Consider the following 18,411-nt stretch of genomic DNA (forward strand, 5'->3'; position numbering starts at 1 on the left):
AATTGAAAGTGCCAGTGTGTTGGCAGTTTGGTAGCAAGAGTCCTTTGACTAGATATGTATATAGTTATAACTCTCACTGGTAACTTTGGAAGCTAGGAGGTGATTTCCACTTATTAGCCTGGGAGGGGCAGTTGTGAGGGAAGGGGCTTTTTTTGCTTTGCCAGGGTCTGGGCACTGTCCTTGCCCAGTTTCCTCAAGGCTAAAACTGCCACTTGAGCCACAGCCCCATTTCCTTTTTTCTCTACCACTAGATCAAACTCCCAGCCCCCATTTTCCAGGTTTTTCTGGGGAATGGAACCGTGCTGGGGCTTAGTGCATGGTAGGCGAGTGTGGCCAGTAGGCCATGCTCCCTGCCCAAGGCTGTTGGTTGGTTTTTTTTTTTTTTTTTTTTTTTTGCTAGTCCTGGGCTTAAGCTCAGTGGCTGAGCACTGTCCTTGGATTTTTCTCAAGGCTAGAGCTCTACCACTTGAGCCTCAGCACCACGGCCGGCTTTTTCTAAGTATGTGGTACCAAGGAATCAAACCCGGGTCTTCGTGCATGCTAGGCAAGCACTGTACCACTCGGCCAAACTCCTGGCCCCAGGTTTTGTTTTTTTGTTGTTTTGTTTTGTTTTTTGCCGGTCCTGAGGCTTGGATTTAGGGTATGAACACTGTGGGCTTTCTTCAAGACTAGTGCTCTACCACTTGAACCACAACAACACTTGTGGCTTTTTCTGAGTACGGGGCACCAAGGAATCAAACCCAGGTCTTGAGGCATGCTAGGCATGCACTCTGCCACTAGGCCAAACTCCGGCCTGGGGCTTTGTTTTTATTGTGGACAAATACTTGCATAGTCACCAAACACTGGGATATAATTCCCTAGACTTGATCTAAGTGTCCACATTTTTATTTTCGAGAGCTGAGGACAGAACTCAGGGCTTTGCACTTGCCAGGCAAGTGCTCTTCCACTGAGCTAAACCCCCAACCTCCACATTTTATTAGTGAAAATAAATGTTCAGAAGTATCCAGTTGGTATGCAGCTTGGGAGATAAAGGGGCAGGCAGTGTCAGAAAACTCAGTACAGTACAAAAACAATTTTTATTTTTTTGGCCAGACCTTGGGTTTGAACTCGGGGCCTGGGTACTGTCCTTGGACACTTTGCTCAAGGCTAGCACTCTATAACTTGACCCCAGGGCTTCGTGCATACTAGGCAAGCACTGTACCATTAGGCCACACTCCCAGTCCCCAAGTCCTTCTTTAGTTGACCTTGTGGTTAATTGACTGTAGTTATCATAAATCCATTTATTTAGAATAATGTTGAAAATCAGACATTTAAACTTGGCTCATTTCTAGAGGCTAAATACTAAAATAACATAAATATGAAGATTAGTGAAAGACAGTTCTATTAGAACACAACTTGGGTTTTAAGGTCATAGCTTTCCCTGCCCCTAGTTACCAGCATTTTGCCTTACCAAGAGATACAAGTTGGAATTTACTTTTGACATAGTAAACCTAAACATGCTGGTAAGCAAAATACAGCACACAGTTAATTACCACCCCCCCCCCCAAGACAGCAAGAGAATAGCATTAGGCTGGCTAGGCAGTAAGTTTAGAAAATGTGACCACATTACAAACAGAACAGTAGTGTGATCTAAAAACAGTACTGGAAGCAAAGGAGACAAGATGAAAAAGCAAATAATTCTTACTTGCTGTGTGTATGTATTCGTTATTAAATACCTCTTAGGTGAACCATGTGGCACTGGGGAGAATAGTTTTTGGGGTTTTTGTGTGTGTGTTTGTGTGTGTGTCTTGAACTCTGGGCCCTGCCCTAAGCTCTTCAACTCAAGGCTACCACCCTCCCTACTACTTGAGCCAAAATGCCACTTCGTTTTCTAGTGGTTAATAGGAAATGAGAGTCACGGTCTTTAGTGCCCGGGCTGGCTTTGAACCCTGATCCTCAGATCTCAGCCTCCTGAGTAGGATTATAGGTGTGAGCCACCGTGCCTGGCAAAAGTTTGTTTTTGGAAATTGTTTAGCTTTACCATTATTAGTGAGCAACTGTAATTATGCATAGCAGTAGATACAGTGGGGGGAAACCGCAGGATATGTTGGTGGCTCATCTAGTTAAACCTTTTTGGAAGTGTGAGAACAGGATGATTGTGGTTCAAGGCAGGAAAATTTGGTGGTGGTTTCCTCTCCTACCTTATTCATGGGGCTTGAACTCAGCCTGGGCACTGTCACTACACTTCTGCTCAAGGCTAGTACTATATCCTTTGAGCCACGACACCACTTCCAATTTTTTGATGGTTATAGGAAATCAGCGACTCATGGACTTCCCTGCCCAGGCTGTGTTTTGAGCTGTGATCCCCAAATCTCAGCCTCCTTGAGTAGCTAAGATTACAGGTATAAGCCACAGTGCCTGCCTAGTTTTGAGAGAGGCTTTTTCAGCCTGTAGCTGGGTACACATGTGCATGCCTCACACATAAGCACCATGCTATGTGGAAAGCTGAGATTGCTAGGTGCTACTGGGCCAGGCCAGTCTGGATAAAATGTCCAGATTTCATCTAATGGCAGAAACTGATCACCACAATTAGGAGTAGGAGAGGAGTCCTGAACTGCTATCCTAAAAGTAATTCGTGCAGAAACAGGGCTGGTATAATGGCAAAGCCATTCACACATACCCCCTCCCCCTGCCCCAGTACCACCTAAAACTTGCTTTGTAAAACATACTTAGAAATCATTAAGGGCCAGGAGTTTAGCTTAGTGGTACAGTGCTTGCCTAGCATGCATGAAGTTGATTCCTTGGTACTACATACTCAGAAAAAGCTGGAAGTGATACTATGGCCCAAGTGGTAGAGCACTAGCCTTGAGCAAAAAGTGTCCAAGGATAGGGCCCAGGCCCTGAGTTCAGTCCCCAGAACTGGCCAGAAAAAAATTTACAGACTTGGGGAGAGAAGACGTTTTTATTTATTTTTTTGCCAGTCCTGGGCTTGAACTCAGGGCTTGAACCACTGTCCTTGGACTTTCTCAAGGCTAGAGCTCTACCACTTGAGTCACAATGCCACTGGTACAGAGGAATCAAACCCAGATCTTTGTGTGAGCTAAGCAAGCACTCTACCACTAGGCCAAACTCCAGGCCTGTGTGTATGCCATTTCAGGGGCCTGAGTGCTATCTGAGCTATTTTTGCTCAGGGTTAGCATCATACTGTTTAGAGCTGCTTCACTTCTGGTTCGTAAGACTCTCACAGACATTCCTGCCCAGACTGGATTTGAACTGTGATTTTCAATTCTCAGCCTCCTGAATAGCCCAGTGCTGGGCTCAAAATTTTATTTTGAAAGGTAATTCCTTTACTGTGAATAACTACTGGTATTTACAGGAAACAGTGAAACACAGCTGTCACGTCCTAAAGCCTTAATCAGCCATAGGTTAATTGTCAGAATGAAGCCTTTAGCTCCAATAGCTTCGTTTACTATCTCCATACAAATCCAAATTCCCTTCAACATTGCAGAGACAACCATATCAGCTGGCTACTGCTGTAGTGCACATCATCCTTCTATAGCATAGGTCTATGTTCTGTTATCAATGTATGGAACTGGAGTGAATTTTTCAGCTATTATGGCAACAAAAATAAGGGAGTTTAGCTCAGAACTCTATTGTGGCCTTTCTTTAGTGGTATGTGTTGAAAGCTTTTTGCTTTGCAAAATTTTCTTCTCTTCTGCCGGTGAAAGACAGTGAGTGAGAATAGCAGAACCAGGGTGAAGAAGCAGCAACAACCGAAGAAGATGAGTGGTTTCTTTTGTAGAAGAAGGGAGCAGACAGTGCACGAGGTGCCGCTCTGAGTCTGGCTACATCTAGGACCATTGTTCTGGGAAGGGAAGCCATTGTTGCTGATCAGCTTGCTGTAAAACTCTGTGGAGGATTTAGCCTTGAAATCAGATGTGAAGAATCCATATCTGGGTTTAGATTTTTCTTCAGTCAGTTTGAATGCGTAGTACCCTTTGATTTTGACCTTATCGATCAGGTATGCTGAAAAATACCAGAAACAAACATTATTCATCACAAATATGTAATAAAGTATCTTTGAATAAGAACTTCATTCTCGGGCTGGGAGTTTGGCCTAGTGGTAGAGTGCTTGCCTAGCATGCATGAAGCCTTGGGTTCCATTCCTAGGTACCACATACACAGAAAAAGCTGGAAGTGGTGCTGTAGTTCAAGTGGCAGGGTGATAGCCTTGAGCCAAAAATGTCCAAAGAAAGTGCCCAGGCCGTGAGTTCAAGTCCCAGGACTGGCAAAAAAACCAAAGAAAACTTCATTCTCGTCGAAGCAAGCTAAGGCTATGTCCATAAAAGTCATAATTCTCACCAAAAGCCCCCCCCCCTTTTTTTTGCCAGTTGTGGGGCTTGAACTCAGGGCTGTCCTTGAACGTCCTTGAACTTTTCTCAAGGCTAGAGCTCTACCACTTGAGCCACAGCATCACTTCCAGCTTTTTTCTATGTATATGGTACTGAGGAATCAAACCCAGGTCTTCGTGCATGCTAGGCAAGCACTCTACCACTAGGCCAAACTCCTGGCCCAAAAGCCCCATTTCTGATCCCTATAAAGGTATGATTCACTGGGACTCATAATTTCTAGTCAATCACCCAAAATTTATAAGTGGGGCTATGGCTCAAGTGAAAGAGCACAGAAACCAAAAAGCTCAGTGATGGCACCTTAGTCCTGGGTTCAAGCCCTAGAATTGACACTAAAAAGAAAAAAAATGCCTTCTACATTACTGAAGTACCCCTCTGGAAGTGTCTGCAAGGATGTTTCCAGAGATAATGAGGGCTCTTGACTTACTTTGTCATTGAGCCCACGAGGATTGGGAGACCTATTTCAGGAGCAGGGTCACTGGGACATGAATCTTCCCTTGACATTTTTCCTGCATTTCTCTCTGTGGTTCTCTCCTTTGTTTTCCTTTATGCTTTATGTCTACTATGCTACCATGACATGCTACCATGACCTTTGAAATAGCTTAAGAAGGTAATCTCATCTTGAAAAAAAAATGTACAGTTTAATATTAGAAAGAGGTGGGCCCAGTGGTTCATGTCTGTAATCCTAGCTACTCAGGAGGCTGGGATCTGAGGGCTGTGGTTCAATGTCAGCCAGGGCAGGAAAGTCTCCAACCAACCAGAAGTGGCACTGTGGCTCAACGCCGGAGAGGGCTAGCCTTGAACAAAAGAGCTCAGGGACAGTGCCCAGGCCCTGAGTCCCAAGTCCCACGACCAACAAAAAATAAATCACAATGATATAGCCTGAAAATCACCACGCACACTTTCCCGCATCTTTCTGGAAAGAAACACATGAGAACCCCATCCTTCACTGTATCTGAATATCTGATATGCTTCCTCCCGCCCGCCTTAGCCCCAGCCTGACCTTTGAGCGCCTCCCGCAGGTAGGTCTGCAGGTAGAACCTCCGGAGCCGGTCGTCTTCGGGCGCCGGGTCATCGATGCCGCCGGCGGTGATGTGCACGTCCAGGTCCCCGTAGCGGCGGCGGATCCAGCGCAGCAGGCGGCGCGCGCCGCGGGGCTCCACGGCCAGGCGCGCGGGGGAGCTGGGCCGGGTGATGTCCTGCAGGAACTGGAGGTCGCGGTCGGCGTCGGCGCGGCCGCCCCGCTGCGGCTCGTGCAGCACCAGGCGCGTGGTGAAGTGGTTCAGCGCGCAGAAGTCGGCGGCGCCCCGGACCAGCCTGCGCTCGGCCGGCGTCAGGACGGGCAGCACCGAGCTGGACAGCCCGCGCCGCGCCTTCGAGGCGATGTAGTCCCGCATGGCCGATGGGTAATCCCCGGTCTTGAACAGGGGATCGGCGAACCAGGCGATCTCGAACTGGAGGAAGCGTTCGGCCGCCTGCTGGTGCGAGTCCACGTAGGGGTTGGCGGGCTCCGCCCAGTCCGCGTGCAGGGACAGGGACACGAACCCGCGCTGGGCCGGCCGGTACCGCTGGTCGTACAGGCGCCACACCCTGGCGTGCGCCATCAGCAGGTGGTGCGCCGCCCGGTAGGTGTCGTTGCTGGTGCGGTTGTAGATGTCGCTCAGCCGGTTGGGCTCGTTGATGGTGATCCAGAGCTTCACCAGGTCCCCCAGCTCCTGGAAGCACAGCTCGGCGTAGTCCTGAAAGGCCTGGGCGGTGGATGAGTTCAGCCACCCGCCGTGGCTCTGGAGAGGCCTCGGGAGGCCCAGGTGGGCGTGGGTGGGGTAATACAAGGTGACCATGGGGTTGATGCTGAGCTTCAGCCCCTCGCTGACCACACACCTGTAGTATCTGAGCACTTGTCGGTTAACGGCGGACAGGTTGCCCATGGGAAGGATGGAGGCCCAGTCCAGAGCAAATCGGTAGTGGGTGACTTTCATTCTGGCCAACATCTCCATTTGTTTTTTGATGCTCACAAAATCTGTGCATTGGGCCGGCCGTGTTTTCAACCTGATTCCTTCCACACGGTGCAACAATCTGTTGCCTGTGGCATTCCACACGTATAGGTGTGGGTCGGTAAATTGTGGGGACGAGGCCATGAATTCTGGCTGTAAGACAAGCACAAGTCAGATCAACATTGGCTGCCAACTGAGGTGCTTAGCATTAAATCTCTCCAAGGAAGAAGGGCATGATCCCTGCCTTCTCACTACTAGAAAAGAAAATAAAATAAATGATGCATGTGGCCTTCATAATGACTTGTGTGTTCCGGCTATTTTCTCCTGGTGAGGTCAGAGAAAAGGCCTGATTGATAATTCTTCCTTTCAGCCCTTGGAATCTCCAGGGAGACCAGGAAACATAGTAAAGGATTAGCTTGGGAAACAAGTTGAGAAAAAGACTTAAAAATCATTTTCCAGCTCATTTGACCTAAAAACCCAGATTGCTGTATAATAAGATAGCCTGCATTTACATAGCAGGTTCTTATGTGAGTCTGTTCAAATATATCAGGAAATTGGCTTGGTTGCCTCAGAGAAAAGCATACATATACATATATACATATATATATATATATATATATATATATATCTCATAGAACTGGAATATAGCTGAGTGGCAACATTCTAGGTTCGATCCCCAGTACCAAAAAAGAAAAGACAAAAAATGGATTCTAAGCATTATAAATATGAAGACAAAGGAGAATTCATAAAAGAGTTCACTGAGGTTAGCAGTCAGAAAGTTGGTGGACCCCAGCCACAGTTCCTGAGAGAAGCTGGTGGGGTCACGGGAGGCAGTGTGACCACCTGTACTTGCTGAAGGCAATTCTAAGACCAGAGGACTGCCTGGTTGCTGGTGGCTCACACCTGTGATCCTAGCGTCTCAGAAGGCTGATATTTGAGGATCATGGTTAGAAGCCAGCCTGGACAGGAAAGTCCATGAGACTCCTATCCCCACTTAACTACCCCAGAAATCCAGAATGGAGCTGTAGCTCAAGTGGCAGAGTGCTAACCTTGAGCAATTAAAAAAAAATTAGGGACAGGGCCTAGGACCTAGTTCAAGCCCCAACACCAGCAAGGGGGTTGAGGGGAGACTCAGTGACATCCCATTTATTTGTATTATCTTTTCCAACCATGTACCTGTGAAATAATAGCATTTATTTATCCAACAAGAGATCATAGAATGTTTTCTCTATGCAAGAAGAGACAGTATAATGCCCTGGAAACTCCCAAAGCCATTTCTAGAATCTGATGGTGTCTCATTCTTTGCTTCTCCATGGAGACACCTAATATTCCCTCTTTGAAATTCAGGCTTGTCAAGTGTTTTGTGATAGTGTCATGTTGCCCACCTCTCAGATATGCTGTAAGGACTTAATTCTCCAGGAAAGTGCTCTGTTAAAGCACTGTACAGACAAGTCATGACTTAAGGTTAGTTTTTCCTGGTTGCAATAGTTGCTTATTATGTCCTTGTATCCAAACTAAAAGAAAAGCATTTCCAAATTCAATATTAATAAAAGTAAAAAATGTGTCCTTTCATGGTCTTGGAGATATAAATATAACTACATAGACATAAAAATCTATGACAGGCTATATACTCCATAGACATAATATTTTATTACATAGATTAATATGTATCTATGACATACAAACCCTCAGCTTAATTTTAATTATGTTCTAAAACCTAAGTCAGTGATTGTATATAGAGATCTACCTTTGAATACTTATTTGTTAAACATAACATTTGAAATATGATGTAAAAATCAATGTTAATAAATTCTTTAATAAAAATTATTTTAAAAAATGTGTCCTTTGCTAATGCACTGTTTCTTCTCATGATTCATTTTAAATACAGCAGAAAAAATGATAATTAACCTTTGGTAAATGTTTTCCCCCTAATTGTTTTCTCTTCTGTCATCTTTCATAGTCTAATTACAAAACTATATAACTGCCCATTTGCCATCTGTCAGCCTGTTTATCTAGAACATTAAGAGAACATTGATCATGAGAGCATGAAGTTAAATCTGTAAGAGCCCAGTGCTAATGGCTTGTGCCTGTCATCCTAGCTACTCAGGAGGCTGAGAAGTGAGGACCCCAGTTCAAAGCCAGGCAAACAGACAAGTCTGATGAAACTCTTATCTCCAATTAACCAGTCAAGAGCTGAAACCGGAAGTGTAGTTCAAGTGGTAGACTTTCTAGCAAACTCAAGGCCCTAAGTTCAAACCCCAGTGCTACAAAAAGAAAAAAAAAGAATAAAACTTAGAAGGAGATGATAGGGAGTATTTCTATACTGTATTTGGAGTGGAGACAAGCTTTATTGTTACTTGTAGTGAGGTTTGAACTCTGGGCCTTATACTTGAAGTAGAGTAGTCTACCACCTGATCCACAATCCCAGTCCCTTTTATTTTGCCAGTCATGAGGTTTGAACTCAGGTTCTGGGCACTATACCTGAGCTTTCTCAAGGCTAGCATTCTACCACTTGAACCACAGCACCATTTCTGGCTTCTTCTGTTTATGCAGTACTGAGGAATTGAACCCAAGGCTTCATGCATGCTAAGAAAGCACTCTAAGCCACATTCTCAGCCCCAAAATCTGAACAACTTTTCCCCTATAATTTTTGCACTCTGGACAAATGTCTTACTCAGAAATGAATGTATGTTCCCTTTGGACTGTACCCTCTGGGAGCAGAGCCTGTTTATTTCTTCATTTCCATCAGCAACTGTAAGTTCTGCTCTTTAGTAATATGTCAAAAACATTGAGTTCCCCAGTCCTCTCTTGCTCTTTCCCACTTCCCTTACATAATGTCTAAGTAAGCATTGTATTTTTCATTTGTTTATTTGTTTGCTTATTTCTGGAGCTTGAATTCAGGGCCTAGAAACTGTTCTTAAGCTCTTTTTGCTCAAGGGTAGAGCTCTACCCCTTAAAGCCACAGCTGTACTTCCAGTTTTCTGGTGGTTACCTGGAGCTGAGAGTCTCATGGACTTTCCCTTCCTGGGCTGGATTTGAACAAGATCTGGGTGTTGACCTCCTAAGTAGCTACGATTACAGAGGTGAGCCACCAACCCTCAGCTAAGCGCTGTATTTGATGTTGCCCATAGCATAATACTATGTCTCAGCTATCACTGAGTCAATGAATAAATATCGTGAACTATCTCCCATGAGTTTCCAGTGAATTTGGAAAGAGCCACTTACCTTAAGAACGGATTCAGTGACACCCCAGGAGAAGTCGCAAGGAAACTGACCCTGTATATCTGGCGTGGACTCATTTAAAGTAAAACCATTTTCTTGTATAATCTGCTTATAGTAATGTGCTGAGGACTTGGGGCTTCTTTCTTTCTCTTTACTATTAAAATCCACATAAAACAATCCGCGGCGCGTGGTATAGGCATCCTGCCACTCAAAGCCATCCAGGAGAGCCCAGGCAGTGTAACCAAACACTCGTACTTCATCAAACCTTATTGCTGCACAGAGGAAAGACAGCAGACGAAGTTGGAGGGCTGAGCAATCTAGTGTGCACAGTTTCATCAGCAGCACAACATGGCACAAAATGTTTTATCCATCCTTTTCCCATGGAATCAGAAATGATGTGAGCTGGGTACCCTGGCTCATGCCCATAGTCCTAGCGACTCAGGAGGCTAAGTTCTGAGGATGGCGCTGTTCAAAGCCAGCTGAGTCATAAACATCCCCGTGAGATTCTTATCTCCAATTAACCAGGAGAAAACCCAAAATAAAGCTGTGGCTCAAAATGGTAGAGCACTGGCCTTGAGCAAAAAGAGCTCAAGGACAGCACCCACCCACATTCAAGACAGGAAGAAAAAAAAAGTTTATGTAAGGAAGGGCTAGTAGTTCACATCTGTAATCCTAGCTACAGGAGGCTGCAACCTGGAGGGCCGAAGTCCAAAGGCAACTTGGGAAGAAATGTTCAAGAGACTCCATCACCAACTAATCAGCACAATGCCAGACTGGAGGCATGAGTCAAATGTTAGCCATAAGCCAGAAAGTGGCGCAAGAGTACAACACCTTAAACTTAACCCCCAGTACCAACACACAAGAAGAGAAAAAAGCAAAAGAAATGTTTTTACTCAAAAGGGGGCATTCATTTTCATCCAGACTGATAATTCCTTTGTCTCACTGAATGACTGTTCAAGGTAGCAAATTCAGGTTTTATGTGCCAATCGATGTTAGGCACAGTCATTTCTAGTGACTAATGCTCATTTCAAGTTTGGGCTTAGCTCCCATTTGTAGAAAAACTATCTATTCTAGCTATCCAGGAAGCTGAGATCTGAAGTTCACAGTAAAGCCAGCCTGAGCATCAAAGTCCATCAGACTGTGTTTTATTTTGTTGTTATTTTTGTACCAGTCCTGGGGCTTGAACTCAGGACCTGAGCATTGTTCCTAAGCTTCTTTTTGCTCTAGGATAGCATCCCTACCAGTTGAGGCATAGTGCTACTTCCGGCCTTTTCTGTTTATGTGTTGCTGAAGAATAATACCTAGGGCTTTGTGCATGTCAGGCAAGCACTCTACTATAAGCCACATTCCAAGCCCCTCCATGAGACTCTTATCTCAGGGAGCAAAAACAAGCTAAGGCACAGTGCCATGCCCTGAGTTTAAATCCTGATACTAAGAGAAAAAGCCAAAAAAATCAGCTCTTAGAGTTAATACAGGTGTGTGTAGCTACTAGGAGACAGAAGAAGCAAGGAATGTAGAAGAAGCTGCTATGGCATCACCAAAGAACAGGGCTCCAACCTTGCCCATCTGTGTTCCTGGAAGGCAGGAAGTAACTAGACAAGATTCTTGGCCTCACTTTCCCCATTTGTAAATAGAAAAGATGGTCTCTAAGAACTTCTCTAACTTAGAAACTTTGACCCCATTACCTTTAGAAACCAGAAAATCAATATAGTAAGTTGTAAAACAAATGCCCAATTTTGTTCTAAATCATTTTTTCTTAGGAGCTTTCATTTCTCTCGTGAAAATGTCTTGTTTCTACATATTGGGGACTTATCATTAACATTTGTTTCCTAAAAGGAGGAAAATCAGGTGAAAATGTTCTAAGATAATTACATTTGAACAGCCCGGGTGCTTAGTCCACTGGTGTTGGAGGGTTTTGAGGAGGGATGAATGGACGCCCCCTTTCCCCTAGGGCTGTGGGCAAGGACCTCTGCTCTAGATTACCATAGGCATATGGTGCCTGGCAGGGTTTGATTCTGTTCCTGCTGACAGCAGAATTGGCGTAGAGACTTGGTATCCCCAAAGACTTTGCCCTACAAAGTCTGGGCTTTTCCTCAAGATTTGTGGCTTCTAAAGAGAGCTGCAGGGTGTTAGAAAGATGAGGCTTAGCCCACCTCTGCTGGGGGCCAGACCCTCCTAACCCCACCTTGTCTTTCCCACAGCCACCTGCAGATGGCACTGTTAGGGAAATGAGAGGAGGACGAGGGGAGGTGTTTTCTCTGAGCTTCTTTGGGCCAAAGTGAGCTCTCTACCACTTGAGCCACAGCACTACTTCAACCATTTTCTGAATAGTTTATTGTAAATAAGAGATTCACAGACTTTCCTAGCAGGGCTATCTTTGAACTTCAATTCTCAGATCTCAGCCTCCTGAATAGCTAGGATTATAGACATAAGCATCGGATTTTTTTTCAACACTGAATAATACAATAACCCAACAACAATATAAAACACATTTAAAGGTAACTTTAAATATCCTACAGGAAATCAACCTCTTGTATGTGTGTATGTGTTACTGAGGAATTGAACCCAGGACTTGGTGCTTGCTAGGTAAGTATTCTACCACTAAGTCATATTCCCAGGCCCTGTTTTTTTTTGGGGGGGGGAGTGTTTTTTTTTTTTTTTTTTTTTGCCAGTCCTGGGCTTGAGCTCAGGGCCTGAGCACTGTCCTTGGACTTTCTCAAGGCTAGAACTCTATCACTTGAGCCTCAGCACCACTTTTGGCTTTTTTCTATGTATGTGGTACCGAGGAATCGAACCCTGGTCTTTGTGCATGCTAGGCAAGCACTCAACCAGTAGGCCAAACTCCCAGCCCCCTGTTTTTGTTTTTGTTTTTGTTTTTTATTCTGCTTAAAGCTGGCTCTCTATCACTTGAGCCACAGATCTACTTCCAGCTTTTTGTTGGTTAACGAGATGAGAGTCTCACAGACTTTCCTGCCTGTGCTGGCTTTGAACTGTGATCCTCAGATCTCAACCTCTGGAGTAATTTACAAGCATGAGCCACTGGAGCCCCATTTAATTATTTATTTTTTTTGCCAGTCCTGGGCCTTGAACTCAGGGCCTGAGCATTGTCCTTGGGCTTTTATCAAGGCTAGAGCTCTACCACTTGAGCCACAGCACCACTTCTGTATATGTGGTACCGAGAACTTGAACCTGGGTCTTCGTGCATGCTAGGCAAGCACTCCACCACTAGGCCAAACTCTGGGACCCCATTTAATTATTATTTTTTAATTGAGCAAATGTGCAACCAACCTTGGAGAACTTGGTTGAGGAAATTCTTCATCATGTAGATGGCTGTGGTGTCTTCCGTTTTAATGTAGCTGTCTGTGAACCAGCCGTTCTCAGCAATCAAGATCCGAGGGTTACTGTATTCCAGCTTAATCCAGTTCAGCACTTGTCTCAAGTTGAGTGACACATTTTGCCCCATTTTGTCCATGGTGTTCAGAGGCTTGAAATTATTGGGTCCAAAGGAAAAGGCAAAAAAGTCAGCAGTGCCCTTCACCTCCTTTCTTTCTGTGTCTGAGAAAAGAGGTAGGATGGACAGCCACTTCTTCTTCATGGCCTCTGGGTAGTCGCCACTGCCGTGGATGGGGCTGGCAAACCAGCCAAGCACGGAAGCCATGGATTGCTGGCACTTGTGTACATCCGTCGGGTTTTCCCATCTGTTTGGCTCAATCCAGTGAGAGCCCAATGTGATTGATAACCAGCCCTTCTGATGTGGTCGGAAATTTCTGTCGTAGTTATGCCAAACTTTTGAATGAGCCTAAGAGAGAAAATTTCTATTATTCTTTTTGGCGCCAGTTCTGGGGCTTGAACTCATGGCCTAAGCACTGTCCCTGAGCTTCTTGTTTTGCTCGTGGCTAGCACCTATCACTTGAGCCACAGTCACACTTAGAACTGTGATCCTCAGATCTCAGCCTCCTGAGTAGCTAGGATTATAGGTGTGAGCCACTGTGCCCGGCTGCCCTTGATAACTTTGAAGTTTGATCTTCAGATCTCAGCCACCTGAGAAGCTAGGATTATAGGTTTTATAAGTGTGAGCCATTAGTGTCTGGCTCTCTCTCTCTCTTTTTTTTTTTTTTTTTTTTTTTTTTTTTGCCAGTCCTGGGCTTGAGCTCAGGGCCTGAGCACTGTCTTTGGACTTTCTCAAGGCTAGAGCTCTACCACTTGAGCCTCAGCACCACTTCTGGCTTTTATCTATGTATGTGGTACCAAGGAATCGAACCCAGGTCTTCATGCATGCTAGGCAAGCACTTTAACCACTAGGCCAAACTCCCAGCCCTGCCTGGCTCTCTTTTAATTTTTATTTTTTGCCAGTCCTGGGGCCTGAGCACTGTTCTTGGGCTTTCAAGGCTAGCACTCTGCCACTTCAGCCACAGCACCACTTCTGGCTTTTTCTATATATGTGGTACCGAGGAATTGACCCCGGATCTTCATGCACTCTACCCCTAGGCCAACCTTCTGGCCTCTTTTAATTTTTTTGCTGCTTGGCTTTTTTTGCTCAGAGTTGTGCTACCACTGACCCACACTTCCCACTTCCTTTTTTTTTTCTGGTTAATTGGACAGAAGTCTCTCAGAGACTTTTCTGCCTAGGCTGGTTTCAAGTCACCATCCTCAGATCTCAGCCTCTTGAGTAGCTAAAATGACAAGTATGAGCATCTGTAATAACCTGGCAAGTTTAGCTGCCGAAGTCTGGTTTTGTTTTTGTAAAAATGCTTAACCCGCTTGACCACCTGCGTGTGGTTCCATCCTTGTGGTTACTGAGGGTGGGCATTATACGATGCCAACCACCTGTATGTAGTTACATCATCTGTGTGTGGTGTTTACCTTTAAATACTCAGCTCCACTGAATTTGGGGGCTGAGAGCAGTCCTGTGCTGCTATTAAAATGACTCCTACCTTGGTTCACTGAGTGCTGCTGACTCTATTGCTGGGGTGGGGGGCGGTGTACAGGTACCTCCAGAATGACTAGGAGATTACACCACAAGTAAGTTGGGGTTGGTTTTATATGTATGTGCGGTTTGAACATTATGTATTGCTCATATTTCCTGAGCAGTTGTTCTACCACATGAGCAATGCTTCATACTCTTTTTTGCTTTAGTTATTTTTCTGGTAGCGTCTTGATTTTTTTTTTTGTCCAGGACCTAATGCAGACCATTATCCTCCTACCTATGCCTTGCTAGTAGCTGGTCTTACTGGAGTGAACTACCATGCCAGGTTTACTGACAGAAATGGGGTCTTCTTTTGTTTATGAAGTAGCTAGAATTATAGAACTGAAACACTGTACTTGGCCTCATTAGGCTAAAGGTATTTTAATGTGGTAGAAGGTGTTTTATTGACCAAATAAGTGAAACACAGGTGGTACTAGAGAAAGTAGCTGGGAAACTCTACTTCTTGAGTGCTTCCCCACGAAGATCCGCCTACAGGGTTTCTGAGACTGTCAGAGGCTCCTCGTCCTGGTTCCAGCTAAGTTTACCCTATCTAGCTCTCTCCCTAGGCCTTCTTTGGCAGGGTATGGATGAGACCCCTTGAATGACAAGTTTCCCCTCTTATGTAAAAGAGAGGGGTCAGGCCTAGGTGGTCACACCGATTAATCAGGAGGGTTAAGCCAGCCATGCAGGTACATCAGTGAGACTGTTATCTCCAAATTAATTACCAAAAAGCCAGAAGTAACAGTAGAATGCTAGTCTTGAATAAAATAGCTCAGGGAGGATCCAAGATGGTGGATTGGAGACAGAGCAGTGGCAGAGCTCTGTCTGCTCAGTGACAAACACAAAGCTCTAACCTGGAAATCCAGCTCCAGAGTAGGTGCAGAGGAAAGCAGTCAGTCAAGAAACATCAAACTAAAAACTAAGAAAGAGGAGAAAAATGAAAAAAACAAGTCCACATAACCAGGCAAAGGCGCTAAGAAGAGACTTCTCAGAAGAAGAGGTAAGAATGGCAAAAAAAAAAAAAACAAACAAACAAGAAACACACATGAGGAAATGCTTAACACCATTGGCCATAAAGAAATGCAAATCAGAACAACTTTGAGATTCCATCTCACCCCAGTTAGATTGTCTTGAATTCAAACAACAAATATTGATGGGCATGTGGGGAAAAAGGAATCCTGCTGTTCCACTGTTGGTGTGAATGAAAACTAGTTCAACTTCTCTGGAGAGCAGTCTAGAGGTTCCTTAAAAAACTGGGTGCCAGTGGCTCACACCTTTAATTCTAATTACTCAGGAAGCTGAGATCTAAGGATCACATTTCAGAGTCAAGCAGGGCAGGAAAGTTCTTGAGAGTTATCGCCAATGAATCATGAGAAAACCACAGTGGCACTGTGGCTCAAAGTGGTAGAGCGCTAGCCTTGAGCAATAAAAGCCAAGGGACAGCACTCAAGCCCTGAGTTCAAGCCCCACAACTGACAAAAACCACAGATTTCCCCTCCAACCCAGCCATACCATTCTTGGGCATCTATCCAGAATATCATAAGCAAGGATACTCTAAAAACAGCTGTACATCCATGTTCATTGCTATACTATTCACAATAGCCAAGCTGTGGAAACAGCCCAGATGCTCTACAGTAGATGAGCGGATCAAAAAAAAAATGAGGTACCTATACACAATGGGATTTTACACAGCCATTAGAAACAATATTATGTCATGTGTTCAGAAATGGATTGACCTAGAACAAATCATGTTAAGTGAGGTAACAAGTTCAGAGAAACAAATGGCTTGTGTTTCCTCTCATATATGGAAGCTAGATCTAAAATATACTGGGACATGATAAATTATACAGGACTCAAGGCATTCACAGTGAAACCAAAGGAAAATATTCCTGGAGAGAAACACAAAGGTGCATTGCCTATGTGCATCTGATCGTACAGAATAATGTTGATTGAACTCCAGGAAATGGAAACATGGTATTTTTTTCCTTTGCTACTATTTTTATTTTCTTTTTGTTTTGTTTATTTATCTGACTTTTGGAGCATAAGGGGAGACACAGAAATCGAGGGACAGCTGGGTGCGGTGGCTCACACCTGTAACCCTAGCTACTCCGGAGGCTGGGATCTGAGGATCATAGCTCAAAGCCAGCCGTGGCACTAAACAATATGAGACTCTTATCTCCAATTAACCACTAGAAAACAGGAATTGGGACTGTGATTCCAAGGGTAGGGCAGTAGCCTTGAGCTCAGGGACAATGCCCAGGCCCTGACTTCAAGCCCCTTGACACCCAAAAAACAAAAGAAAGAAAAAAGAAGAAATGGAGGGACAAACGGTGAAGAAATGCAGCACTGGCACTCACTAAACACTATGTTGAAACTAGACTGCACAACCTGTGGATGGGGATGGTAGGGAAAAACTGGGAGAGAGAGGAAAGGGGTGATTTAGTCTAAAAGGAAATGTACTCTTTACTGACTTATATAACTGTAGCCCCTCTGTTCATTGTCTTTATAATAACACTAAAATATTTTTTAAGTTCAGAGACAGAGCCCAAGACCTAAGTTTAAGCCCCAGTACCAACACACACACACACACACACACACACACACAGTGTCACTGCTGAAAACAGAAGTCCAACTGAAAGAGTATGAGCATTGGGATCGGCATACCTGGCCTTGAATTCCAGAAGTCTTAGTGTGTTCAGCTGTAGGAGGAGACTGGAAGTACTGATATTCTTTGGAAGCAGGGCTGTGGTCCGATTTGGAGCTACTGTAGATATGATACATGGCCTATAGAAGGAGCATGTAGCTGGGCGTGGTGTCTCACACCTGTAATCCTAGCTACTCAGGAGGCTGGGATCTGAGGATCAAAGTTCAAAGCCAGCCTGGGCACTAAAGAATACGAGACTCTTATCTCCAATTAATCACTAGAAAATGGGAAGTGGAGCTGTGGCTCAGGGGTAGGGCAATAGCCTTGAGCTCAAGAGCTCAGGGACAGCATCCAGGCCCAGAGTTCAAGCCCCATGACCCGAGAGAGGAGAGAGAGAGAGAGAGAGAGAGAGAGAGAGGAGAGAGAGAGAGAGAGAGAGAGAGAGAGAGAGAGAGAGAGAGAGGAGAGAGAGAGAGAGAGAGAGAGAGAGAGAGAGAGAGAGAGAGAGAGAGAGAGGGAGGGAGGGAGGGAGGGAGGGAGGGAGGGAGGGAGAGGGAGGGAGGGAGGGAGAGAGAGAGAGAGAGAGAGAGAGAGAGAGAGAGAGAGAGAGAGAGGGAGGGAGGGAGGGAGGGAGGGAGAGGGAGGGAGGGAGGGAGGAGAGGGAGGGAGGGAGGGAGGGAGAGAGAGGGAGGGAGGGAGGGAGGGAGAGGGACAGGGACAGGGACAGGGAAGATGGGGCACAGAGACATCCACCAATTATCACACTCTACCTTCAGCTCACTTGCCCAGATGCGCTGTCTTCAAACAGAGCCCAGTGATACTTAACAAACATTTATGAGGGCCGGGAGTTGGCCTAGTGGTAGAATACTTGCCTAGAATGCATGAAGACCTTGGTTCAATTCCTTGGTACCACAAAAAAAACAGAAAAGGCCGGAAGTGGTGCTGTGGGTTCAAGTGGTAGAGCACTAGCCTTGAGAAAGGTCAAGGACAGAGCTCAGGCCCTGAGTTTAAGCCCCAGGATTGGCAAAAAAAATTATGAAGCACTTAATATCAATGTTTGGCTTGCTCTGTACAGAGAGCTGCAAACTTACGGCCCAGGAACTTACCAGTAAGGAGCTTCCTTATTGGCAAAAGAAGGTTGAAATGTGCAAAAGAGAACTATAGAAAGTTGCGTGAAATAAAACATTGAAAAATAAT

At 45.1% G+C, this 18,411-nt stretch overlaps 1 protein-coding gene across 1 annotated transcript in view; it reads right to left on the reverse strand.

Moving 5' to 3' along the window:
- Window positions 1–1,465: 1,465 nt before the first annotated feature.
- The window catches only part of Klb (klotho beta), a 32,726-nt gene continuing 15,780 nt past the window's right edge, over window positions 1,466–18,411 (reverse strand). The window contains exons 2-5 of the mRNA XM_090343705.1: window positions 12,893–13,403; window positions 9,608–9,876; window positions 5,392–6,535; window positions 1,466–4,005 (exon numbers count right to left, since the gene is read on the reverse strand). Of these exons, the coding sequence (XP_090199831.1) occupies window positions 3,617–4,005; window positions 5,392–6,535; window positions 9,608–9,876; window positions 12,893–13,403 (2,313 nt within the window). The 3' untranslated portion in view covers window positions 1,466–3,616. The remainder of the gene's footprint in view (window positions 4,006–5,391; window positions 6,536–9,607; window positions 9,877–12,892; window positions 13,404–18,411) is intronic.

This window comes from Megascapheus bottae, chromosome 13 (assembly GCF_031878675.1).
Source record: "Megascapheus bottae isolate mThoBot1 chromosome 13, mThoBot2.hap1, whole genome shotgun sequence".
NCBI classification, from domain to species: Eukaryota; Metazoa; Chordata; class Mammalia; order Rodentia; family Geomyidae; genus Megascapheus; species Megascapheus bottae.